We start from the raw sequence: 12,648 nt of genomic DNA on the forward strand, positions 1-12,648 counted from the left end.
GCATCTCAGGAGCAGTGGGAAATAGGGAGGAAGTCACAGCAGAGTGAGGAATGAAAAAATCATAAAGGTATCATAAACATCCCAGAGAAAAAGGTGAACACCCTGTTTTGCTACTAACAGTCCATTTAATACTCAATTTATTGGTGAGATATTTAAATATGTTGATCACCAAGTTGATTCTTTCCAGACCTCCATTATGGACTTCTTTATTTATCAGTCAACATAGTTAATTTATAGCCGTGATGGCCAACCTACGGCACGTGTGTCACAGAGGAGGTGCTCACATTGCATTTTGGACCCTCGTGTGACGCCCCACACCCCATTTTGGCTTCTAGGTTGGTGCAGGAGGCGTTCCAGGCCTCAAACGGGGTGCAAGAGGCCATGCACAGTGCCCCCAGTCTCTGTTTTGGCTTCCAGGGTGGTGCAGGAGGCCTTTCAGGCTCAAAACAGTGTGCAGGGGGAGGGGATACATTGCATTATGGGTGCGGGCACACTCGTGCATGCACACTTTCTGCACGAAATGACAAAAAGGTTAGCCATCACTGATTTCTAGTAAATGAGGTTGGTATAATATATTTTTTCTTTCCTATTCCTTTTCTGTAATGAACAAATCAAGGGCAACCATATAAAATCTAACCTTCAGTTGACTGATGAGTTGTATATTAATATATCTGCCACAGGTGTCTATAGCCCCCTAGGGAGATTTCTGCAGACAGTTTTAACTAACAGCAGCATCTATTGTAGCTCCATGTCATTTCTGGTTTCATTTTCTTCTCTACTTTTCATTATCTCTTACTGAGGGCTCAATATGTCTATACAGTGATACCTTGTCTTACGGACTTAATTGGATCCAGGATGAGGTTCATAAGGTGAAAAGTTCATAAGACGAAACAATGTTTCCCATAGGAATCAATGGGAAAGCGATTGATGCATGAAATCCCAAAACTCACCGCTTTTGCCAGCCAAAGCGCCCGTTTTTGCGCTGCTGGGATTCCCCTGAGGCTCCCCTCCATGGGAAACCCCACCTCCGGACTTCCGCGTTTTTGCCATGCTGCATGGGAATCCCAGCAGTCGAAAAACGCGCGCTTCGCTGGCAACGGAAGGTCCGGAGGTGGGGTTTCCCAACGAGGGGAGCCTTCGCCTGGCAACGGAAGTCTGGAGGCGGGGCATCCCAGCGGCGGCGGGTTTGTAAGGTGAAAATAGTTCGGAAGAAGAGGCAAAAAAATCTTAAACCCCGGGTTCGTATCTCAAAAATGACGAGGGGTTCGTAAGACGAGGTATCACTATATTTTAAAGTTCATCCCATCATCCTTGACTTATTTAGTCACTTCTGCTGGCCCCATTTCTTTGTTTTCTTACCAATAATTCTCCCTCCCTCTGCCTTAGTGCTCAATCCAGAGCAGAAAAAGAAGATAATTTGTGCCAGACATTCTGTAAATGTGTACATTTTTGCATTAATTCCTTTGCCTTTGAAAGCTGGAGCTGGCCCTCAATAAACTGTTCTGAATAATAATACAGTCAAATAAATGTGCACTCAGTGTAGTTCAGGTAAGTCTGTAAAAATAAGGCAACTTCTAAAGCTTGGGTCTGTAACTCATGAATATTTTAAAACTAATTTGGTGTTTAGCTACCTGCATTCCATTGTCTGTGTCATTGGTGCCATCAAATGGTGATTTGTGGAATTGCATCTCGGATCTGTAAATGCTTGTGAAGTATTTATAAGTAAATATTTATTTAATAAGTACAGTAATACCTCGTCTTACGAACCTAATTGGGTACCGGGGGAGGTTCGTAAGACGAAAAGTTTGTAAGACGAAACATTGTTTCCCATAGGAAACAATGTAAAATCAATTAATCCGTGCAATGGAAAAAAAAACAACGCAAAAAAACGCCACCGCCCGGCTGTCACCTTTTAAAACAGCCAGGGGGGGCTTCTCAGCGTCCTCCTGAACCCGAACGCCAAACCCAAACTTCCGGGTTCTGCGTTCGGGAGGCCGCCGAGAAGCCCCCCGGCTGTTTTAAAGGGTGACAGCCGGGCGGCGGGGGCTTCTCAGCGGCCTCCCGAACGCTGAATCCGGAAGTTCGGCAAAAGTTCGGGTTCGGGAGGCCGCTGAGAAGCCCCGCCGCCTGGCTGTCACCTTTTAAAACAGCCGGGGGGCTTCCCAGTGTCCTCCTGAACCCAAACGCCAAACCTGAACTTCCGGGTTCGGCATTCGGGAGGCCGCTGAGAAGCCCCGCCGGCTGGCTGTCACCCTTTAAAACAGCCGGGAGGCTTCTTGGCGGCCTCCCGAATGCTGAACCCGGAAGTTCGGGTGTGGCGTTCGGGTTCAGGAGGACGCTGAGAAGCCCCCCGGCTGTTTCAAAAAGTGACAGCCGGGCGGCGGGGCTTCTCGGCGGCGGCGGCGGGTTCGTAAGAAGGAAAAAGTTCATAAGAAGAATCAAAAATTTTCTGAACCCTGGGTTCGTATCATGAGGTACCACTGTATTTATTTAAACATTTATCCAATGTTTTTAATTTCTATGAGTCTCAGTGTAGTGATGTGAACTGAGATGCAATATCCAGGATATAATGCTAGGAAGCCTGCAGAGGAACATTTTCCCAAAAACCCTGACATTTGGTTTACTTGTTGCCCGTGTTATCTCGAAATGAAATGAAATTTTACAAAGTGAAAAGAGCTTGTGTAATATTAATGATGCTGATTAGCTCACCATTTGTTCCTTCTAAAGTTTCCTTGCTCCTTTCCCCTTTTCTCCTGGATTTCCTCGCCTGACCCTTGTCTTCTCTCTAGTGCCCATGTCTGTGTCTCGTACCTTTGCCTTCAGCCGAGGGGAATCTTTGGCTGGGTCCCCAGGTAATAATATACTGTACATACCACCCAGAAAGAACCCCAGTTTGGCTGTGTTATAATTCTGGGTGTGTGTCCTTCTCCGACTCTTTCCTCCTATGAAAGATGCAGGCTTAGAATATCCTGCATGCTTGCAAAACAAATCATTGTGAACCTGTGTACATGTATTTTGTTGGTCTACAGCTTTGTCCATGCTGAGCAATATTTTGTGTCCAGACCCACGCATATTATGACAACAATGACTATTTTTCTCATGCTATTGTCATATCAGGAGAGAATCAATTTTTAAAAGATTGTTTTTTAATAAAAGAAGAAGCTAGTATAGTCCAAAGCAAAGGACTAAGCTGTCATTGGGCTTATTTATAAAAAAATGCTTGGGTCCCTTACAAAGGACTCGTTTTAAATGTGTTTTTTGCTGTAGGCCACCCAGAGTCCTTAGGGCAGTGATGGGGAACCTTTTTTCCCTCGGATGCCAAAAAAGCGTGGGCGTGTGCTATCACACATGCGCGAGTGCCCACACCCATAATTCAATGCCTGGGGGGGTGAAAACAGCTTCCCCCACCCTCCCGGAGGCCCCCTGGAGGCCGGAAACGGCCTGTTTCCCAACTTCCGGTGGGCCCAATAGGCTCATGTTTTGCCCTCCCCAGGCTCCAAAGTCTTCCCTGGAGCCGGGGTGGTGGTAGTGTAAAAACATCCTCCCCCATCCCCTCCGGAGGCTCTCTGAAAGCCAAAAACATCCTCCCAGGGCCTCTGTCTGAACCAAAAATCAGCTGGCTGGCACACACATGCACGTTGGAACTGAGCTAGGGCAACAGCTCACGTACCAGCAGATATGGCTCCACATGCTACCTGTGGCACCTGTGCCATAGGTTCGCCATCACTGCCTTAGGGAGTTGGGCAGCATATAAATTAAATAAAATTAAATAAATAAATCATTGACTTTATAAAGAATAATTTGGAGGCTGGCTTGTTTTGCATAAAATGGGCATTTTGGGATTGCTGTGCTCATCACGACGACTTTTTGAAAATCGACACTACATAATCTCAATGGTTTAACCCTTTCCACCCTAGGAAATGTGTAACTCAAAAGTATGTTCCAGTCATCCAATTCAAGTGAGGAGAAAGCTATTTTAAAGAGGGCTGAAACTCTTTAGCTGTATGTGTGGTTCACTGCTGCAGCCATACGTGCTTCTGGTTGATAATAGAAACATATTCTCATTGGTGCGAGGGAGAGTCTTACTTAAGAGAGATCTTCTTAATAAGGCATCCAGGTGGCAATAATTGAAGGGTGGAAAGAAGTAATGATGATGATAATAATAATAATAATAATAATAATAATAATAATAATAATAATAATTTATTGGATTTGTATGCCACCCCTCTCCGTAGATAATGCATTCACTCAAACACCTATGTGCTGTAATTCAGATCATTAAAAGAGAAATAATTAAGATTGTGTGGAAGGTGCACTTTTAGGTTACTGCCTCTTGAAGTAATCACAGTTTATAAAGCCTTGTGCCATGAGAAGTTTATTCACAATTCTCGCATGTCCAGTCAAAAATACATCCTGTTGTGGTCAGTAGACTGTCTTTAATTTAAAAAAAAACTACTGATTATATTCAGACATAAAGTTAAGAAAATATGAAACTCAGAATTTTAATTTAAATAGTTAAGGCTCTATGTCTATATACAGTTCCCAGTAATAAGTTATTCTTGGTATAGGTTTTTAATTTGAGAAGACACGGGGTGCTGCAGGCTTCTGTAGTAGCTTTTCCAGAATAGGAAACCAAAAAATAAATGGGGATATTAATACAAGCAAGAAAATTTTAAAACAAAAAGGAGAGTGGAGGACAAGAGAATTTAAATATTTATTTATTTATTTATTTATTTATTTAGATTTGTATGCCGCCCCTCTCCGCAGACTCGGAGGAATATAGGAATTTGGCACTAGAAAGATAAAGAGATACTTAAAAGATTCTTCTGTTAGATATAGATACAATGTCGTTTGGTGGGACCCAGGGGAAGAGCCTTCTCTGTGGCGGCCCCGACCCTTTGGAACCAACTCCCCCCAGATATCAGAGTTGCCCCCACCCTCCTTGCCTTTCGTAAGCTCCTTAAAACCCACCTCTGTCGTCAGGCATGGGGGAATTGAGACTTTCCCTCCCCCTAGGCTTATAAAATTTATGCATGGTATGTTAGTATGTATGGTTGGTTTCTAAATTGGGGTTTTAAATTAACTTAAATATTAGATTTGTTTACATTGTATTATTATTGCTGGGAGCTGCCCCGAGTCTGCGGAGAGGGGCAGCATACAAATCTGATTAATAAATAAATAAAAATAAATAAATAAAAGATACACCATAGAGAGGAACCAGCTACCTCAATTTCTGGAAGAAGATTCAATATAAAAGGCAGCAGCATAAAAGCTGATCCCTACCCCGCTCAATCCAGGCATTTTAGTAGAAGATAGTTGACATGCAGTTTTATATTTCACTGAGGTATTAAACTAAGAAGATTTTGTTGGAATATACTTTTGTTTTCCTTTTTTTAAAAAAAAATCTAGTACTTTTCTTTTTCAATTGTGCTTTTAGGCTTCAATCATCTTGGCCTTGCAACCAGTGAGCATTGTTACAAAGTCCCTGTTCTATGACCCTGAACAGAAAGCTCAACATATAGGAACCAGGGAACGCTATGTAACATTTTGTGATATAACAATTGAAAAAGGAGAGAGAGAAGAGATTGATAAGTAAATTACAAGATGGAAAAGGAAACTTACAGTTCCAAAATGAGGATTAAAAAGAAAATAATTCAGAAATACTATGATAAATTATATGACAAAGGAAAAATTCCAGAGGAAAGGATAATGTAATATCTGGAAAAAGCCAAATTACCGAAACTGACTGAAAATATTAAAAATATGTTAAATGAAAAAATAACAATGATAGAGCTGACAGAGGTGACAAAAAGACAAAAATAATAATAAAACTCCAGGATCAGATGGACTACCAGCAAAAGTATATAAACAATTACAGGATAGCTGAATTTGTCAATGTGAAGAGGTTTACAATGAGGTTTTGTTAGAAGCTAAGATATAAAACACTTGGATATATGCTAATGTGATTTAATTCTGAAAGAAAACTCAGATTTCACATGGATAAAGAACTATACATTATATATATATATTATTACTAAATACAGATTATAAAATTTTGGCATCAATAACGGCAGAGAGATTTAAATGATTTTAATCCCCCGATCAAAATGGGTTCCTTCCAAAAAGACAAATCAAAAACGTTTTGTTGTGGAGATTTCCAAAAGAATAACTTGACACATCAACATTCAGATTTTTGAGGGGAAGTTTATGTAAAATGAAAAGCCAATTGTTATGGGTGGAGTTCATTCCAGAGAAATTGTCAGTGTTAAGAGCAATTAAGAGAATCTTAAGCAATCCTTCCCCTTAGCTCATAGAAGCCAAATTTTAGGCATTGTGTTTTTTCTGTTGCTCATCACTTCTTCTTTATTTCTAGTGAATCAATCCCCATCCCGTTGCAGTGGATTAAACCGCTCTGAGTCTCCAATTCGAGAGCGTAATGACTATGGAGGCAGCAGCACCCAACTTCATAGTGGCAGCAACAACAACATATACACTCCAGACTACTCTGTTCATATTCTGTGTGACATACAGTTTGTCAAGGTATCTGCTGGACTGAGTGATTGAAAGAAGTGCCCCCCCCCCCCTTATTGTTCTTTTATGCCATGGATTATTAATAGCCTCATGCCAGGATTGCTTCATGTATCATGTCCAAAAAAATGCCTATGCAACATTGCACTTCATGTGAAAATAGGTTTGTAAACTGCATCATTAATTAGCAAGCATGCTGGACATAACACAGGGATAATGTGAGTGGTGAACTTACTAACTTGAATTAGAAGTGAAGAGATAAGACAAAATTGAGTGATAAAGGAAAAATAGGTGAGAGAATGTTAAATCGGTAGAGTATTACATACCATTTTGACTTTTTAGAAGAGGCAAGGCATCCTCGTAAACCTTTGGCTTCCGATAAGTACAAATGTGTAGCCTAAAAATTATGGAAAGTGTAGTTGTGGGGAACATGCAATTTTACTCTTCATTATTGCCAGCTGTACTATAAATATTTTTTTTTATTGATTTTTAACAATTTAAAATCACACAACATAAAACAGTGCGTTGTGAATTGTGCCCACCACCCCGACATACACACATTCCCCACCACCAAATTGGGGGTATTTCTTGTATAATCCACTTAACCCAAGAGCAATATATCTGTTTACATATTATAGAGTGATTCCAGTTTATTTCTTGTAGCTTGGTCTCGGATTCTGCTCGTCATATATCGTCTTACCTTGTCCCACCGTCCCATCAGCTGTCCCAACTCAGTTTCATTATCCAAATTTATCCTTTTTTCCATAATTTCAAATTGAATATGGTCCACCATGTACCTATACCAATTTTGCATTGTCCATTTTGTCGCATCCTCCCAACCCAAAACTATTACTGCCTGAGCGCTTTCTATTGCTGCTTTTTTTATTTCTCTAAATTCTCCCATCGCATTACTTTTTACTAGTACTGCCATTTCCTTAGTGATTGTCCATTGTATATTTAACATTCTATTGATATCCTCTTTCACTTTTTGCCAAAATTCCTGCACTATCGGGCATTCCCAAAACATATGCATAAACACTCCTTTATCTTGACAACCATGCCAACAATTCCCCCTGACATTCTGCTGAAAGTGTGCAAATTGAACGGGAGTGATATACCACTTATGTAATATTTTCCTTCTCATTTCCCTAATTCTTGTATTTTTAATTTTCCTTATATCTTCTACTATATTTTCCATTTCTTATACCTCTACTAATATCTCATTTTGCCACCATTTAGTCAATCCATCAATCGTATCCCCATCTGACTGCACTAGCAGTTTGTATATATTAGTTGCTTGCGCCTTTATCCCCTCACTTTTTTCTCTTATTATTTTCTCTAACCCTGTCTCCTCCCGCCATAATACTTCTTTATTCTCCCTTTCATTTAGATATTTACACATTGCATTTATTTGTAGCCACCTTCCCTTACCTAACCACCATTCTATACGATTTCTACTTGGCCTGCCATCCTTCTCGTATAACTGTTCTATCTTAGTTATCCCTCTTCCCTTCAACTCTCCTATAACCCTATTTAAGTTAATTTCGTTTTCTCTATTTATTACATAAAGCGATGACAGTTTAGATTTATATAATCCTATTTTCCGTTGCCAGTTTTTCCAAATTTCCATAGTCCCTTTCATTGGGCCTATTAATTTACCTATATCACTCCTATTCCACTTCCTAAAAATTAATTCTCTATTGTTCATCCCGTTTATCTGTTTTTCCAATTTCGCCCATTTATTTTCACTTAATTGCAACTCCATTAACCTTTCCATTTGAAATGCTTCTCTATACAGCTCCAAACATGGAACTCCCCATCCCCCCTCTTTTTCATTCGCAATTAACCACTCTTTTCTTATTCTTGGTCTCTTATCTTCTTCAATCCAATAATTTAATTTTTTGTCCCACTCTTTAACCTTACATACCGATAACCCCCCCGACAGCACCTGAAATAGGTACATCATGAGATGAGATGGTTGCCAGCTGTACTATAAATTTACTTGACTAACCTCTACCAAATCACTAAACGTAGATGTCATGGCATAATGGCCAGCACATGATAAAAATCCTCACTTATTTTACAAATAATATGTTATTTTTTTTAAAAAAGGTATTCTGTAACAGAATAGCATTTCAGCCCTGCTATACATTTCAACACCAATAAAATTAACTATATTTTATATCTGACATTAGGATGTATACATTTCTTTCTTTACTCTCTTGCTTTTTAAACAGCAGCAAAAATGAGCTCCTTCCAAATATTGAAAGGTATAATGATTTCAGGTCGTGCTGGACCTGGAATGCAACAACTTTGGAATAAAACTAAAAGGATTTGATTACTCTCTGCTTGAATTTTGTGAGAAAAAGATAAAAACAATGTGATGAATGCAGCTTTGAAAGTTAATATGTTGAGGAAAGTTATATTCCTATGGAGCAGAATAGTAAACCTTAAATAACATTGCAGGAAAGAAAGGTGTAGAGAATGTAGTGGTTAAGACACTGGGCTAGAAACCAGGAGATTGTGAGTTCAAATCTCACCTTAGGCACAAAGTCTAAGTTGGGTGACTGCATCAGTCATTCTCTCTGAGACCTAGGAAGAAAGCAGTGGCAAACCATTTCTGAAAAGTATAACCAAAAAAACAAGAGGTACTAGGCCAGGCAGTTGCCAGAGTCAAAAACTGACCCTCCTGCATTTGTAATGCAAATGATGAAATGAAATAAGCAAAGGGTGTATCTTCACAGGTGAGAATTGCACAGAGCTGCGGTGAAAAAGAATCACAGTTGGGAAGATGAGACAAAGGAATTTTTTAAAGACCTGATTTGTGGAAAATATGAAATAGTATACCGTATTTTGCAGAGTATAAGATGCACCAGAGTATAAGATGCACCTTAGTTTTGGGGGTGGAAAACAAGGGAAAAAAGGCCCTGCCTCCCAGCAGTTTGCCAAACAGCAAACAGCCCAGAAGATATACACTGTTTGCTGTGTATTTCTGTGCATGTGTGTCTGACCCATAGAAATAGCAAAGAATTGGAGAAATGTACATAATTTCTACCAATTATTTAAATAGATCTACTCCAAACATGATTAAGTGAGGGCTTAACTCAGTTGCCTTACGTTAATACTAATACTTAATACTAAAACAGGACATTTCAGATTATACTTTTACAGATCTTTAAAATTGATGTGGCTTTCTGGAAGTAGCTATTTAAAAGAAGATACCAGAGATACAATAGCACTGGGCCTCTTCAAATCAAGCATTTATTTTAAAAAGCTTCTTCATTTTGTTAAGTTGTCTAGAACAATAATAGAGCAGTCTTTAAAACATAAGTCTAATAATTTGAACATTCTATAGACATTTATAGTTATTGATTTACCTCCTTGCAGCAAAAAACAAACAGCCAGTTTCAGCCTTTGCCTCTCCCTGCAGCAATTGGCCTCAGTGCAGCTTTAATGCTTGCCGGCAACTTCAATCAGTCAGCTGAGTGTCAAGAGGCAGATCAGTAGCTTGTCTCTGCTGCTGTTTGCTGCGAGGAGGTAAATTGCTGGCAGGCATAGACCAAAGAGTGTGGGTGGCTGAGTGGGGCTGCATTTGGTGTATAAGATGCCCCCAAGTTTTCACCCTCTTATGGGTGTGTGTGTTAAAAGGTGCATCTTATACTTCGAAAAATATAGTAATCCTGAAGGCACATAGGACACACACACACACACACCAAATCTGAAAGGCTTCTGATGAAAACAGCTTTGTGTAATTTTACAGCAATTTCCCAGTGTCAATGAAAAAAAAGGGAGATGTATAAAGTGAAAAAGCCCTTACACTCAGGATGTAAAGTGATGGGGTTGTATGTGGTAGCAGAACATCTCTCCAAATCCATTGCCTAGGTGACTTTAGGTTTGTTGGGCATACAACCCCTCTTCATTGGCATCAGATTGGGGGAAATACACAGAAACACAGTAGAAATTAGAAACAACTGGAGAAATGAATGTGCAGAATTGGGTATTTATCTGGCCATTCCTCTGTTTGATTCCTAGATTACTCGGCAACAGTATCAGAACGCCCTGGCTGCCAGCCGCATGGATAGCTCTCCCCAGACCCCTGACATGGATGTTTTCAATGATGGTGATTCCACAAAGGCTCCCACAGTCAGAGGCACCCCACAGACTCCCAAGGATGAACCTGCTATCCTCTTGAATGAGAGAAGTAGCATTGTGGGTAGGTGTAGCACCAAACATGCTCCTGTAGAGCAGTGTTTCTCAAATAGTGGGGCAGGCCCTCCTGGGGAAGTGGAGAGCAATGCCGGGAGGGGGGGGGCGTGACCCCAGGGAACATGCTCTTTTTTTGCTACAGGAAGTAGGGGTTTTTTGCACCAAACAATAGCACACAGCACAGGGTAGGAGATTGGAAGTGCATATCACAAACCCTTAAGAGACACCATGGAAAAATATTTAACAGAGATGAAAAGAAAGGAGGAGAGAGACGGAGATAATGAGACAAACATAAGTCTCTGAAAGCTAAAATGAGGAAATATGATGAAGCGTATGTAGCGCTTCACTTCACTGTGACTGGTGGGAGACGAGGAAAGAGCGGTAGGTTTATTGTGTCTAAAAATGTTGGCCACAGACAGCATGAAGCCAAATAAATTAAGGCGTCACTTAACACATTATACCTTAATCACACTGATAAGCTGCTTGAATTTTTTCAGCGAAAATGTGCTGAATATTGCAAACAATTGTCCCGGCGGAGACTTGGGGTGGTGCAAAATGTTTACGGGGGGGATTTACGGAAAATAATTGAGAAACACTGCTGTAAAGTGACTTTGTAAAAAGATGCCTATGGGAGCCTCATTATTTTAATTCGGTTTTAAATTTATACCCACCTTAATCAGGCCAAGCTTGGATAAGTTAAACCAACTATTTTATTACCATATCCTGTGCCTGTACCAGATTTGTATATTTCATGATCCATTGATGATGAGAGACGTGTGCCTTGACAGGTGCTGCTGAGGTCTCTTTATATCATGCAGCCAGCAAGTCAGAAGGGAATATAAAGAGCCCTACAGACACTTTGTTCCTGCACATGGAGGGGATCCCCCACAACCAGGAGGAGTTGACAGGCCACCCAGACGTCAGCATGCAGAGTGAGTATTTAGGAGCACCTTATAGCAGGGCAGGAAGAATGCGATGAGCTGTGAGGAAAGGAAAAATCCTGGCCTTATTTTGATTATTGCTGCCTTGCAGAAAATGAAGACTATATTGTCAGGCTGGATCCTGAGTCCTCAAACAGGGAAATGGAGCTCAGCACATCTCCAGGTGCTGCTCAGGAACTCCTAGGAAAGAAGCTACTTTGGACACTTAGTAAGTCGTATGAAAGTCCTGGGGGAGGGATTTGTTCACATTCATGGCATATGGAATGCAGTTTTGGCTGCTCAAATACAGTCACTGCCCTCCCCTCACCCCACTCCATTTATCCTTGATATTGTTTTTATTTATTTATTTATTTATTCATTTTGTCCAATACACAAATACATAGGAAGAAAAATAGACATGTGGTAATATATATGAGGGTAAAAGTGAACTTAGAGGAGAGGATATATGAAAGGAAGAGAATATATATGATAGGTGAAAGAAAGGAAAGACAATTGGACAGGGGACGAAAGGCACACCAGTGCACTTATGTACGCCTCTTACTGGCCTCTTAGGAACCTGGAGAGGTCAATCGTGGAGAGTCTAAGGGAGAAATATTTGGGGTTAGGGGTTGACACAATTGAGTCCGGTAATGAGTTCCACGCTTCAACAACTCGATTGTTGAAATCATATTTTTTACAGTCAAGTTTGGAGCGGTTCGTATTAAGTTTGAATCTGTTGCGTGCTCTTGTGTTATTGCGATTGAAACTGAAGTAGTCATTGACCGGTAGGACGTTGCAGCATATGATCTTGTGGGCAATACTCAAATCGTGTTTTAAGTGCTGTAGTTCTAGGCTTTCTAGGCCCAGGATTGTTAGTCTATTTTCGTAGGATATTCTGTTTCGAGTGGAGGAGTGAAGGGCTCTTCGGGTGAAATAGCTTTGGACATTTTCAAGGGTGTTGATGTCTGAGATGTGGTGTGGGTTCCAGACAGAT

The 12,648-nt window shown here is 40.5% G+C and overlaps 1 protein-coding gene across 6 annotated transcripts in view; it reads left to right on the forward strand.

Moving 5' to 3' along the window:
* The window catches only part of CNNM1 (cyclin and CBS domain divalent metal cation transport mediator 1), a 36,479-nt gene that overhangs the window by 17,197 nt on the left and 6,634 nt on the right, over positions 1-12,648 (forward strand). For 2 of the 6 annotated variants that reach the window (XM_070752959.1, XM_070752961.1), the window contains exons 7-11: positions 2,790-2,852; positions 6,374-6,540; positions 10,561-10,741; positions 11,523-11,666; positions 11,767-11,883. In XM_070752959.1, coding sequence (XP_070609060.1) covers positions 2,790-2,852; positions 6,374-6,540; positions 10,561-10,741; positions 11,523-11,666; positions 11,767-11,883 — 672 coding nt within the window. The remainder of the gene's footprint in view (positions 1-2,789; positions 2,853-6,373; positions 6,541-10,560; positions 10,742-11,522; positions 11,667-11,766; positions 11,884-12,648) is intronic. The other 4 variants (XM_070752964.1, XM_070752962.1, XM_070752960.1 and 1 more) reach the window with 3 other exon arrangements.

The sequence above is a fragment of the Erythrolamprus reginae genome, chromosome 5 (assembly GCF_031021105.1).
Source record: "Erythrolamprus reginae isolate rEryReg1 chromosome 5, rEryReg1.hap1, whole genome shotgun sequence".
Classification (NCBI taxonomy): Eukaryota; Metazoa; Chordata; class Lepidosauria; order Squamata; family Dipsadidae; genus Erythrolamprus; species Erythrolamprus reginae.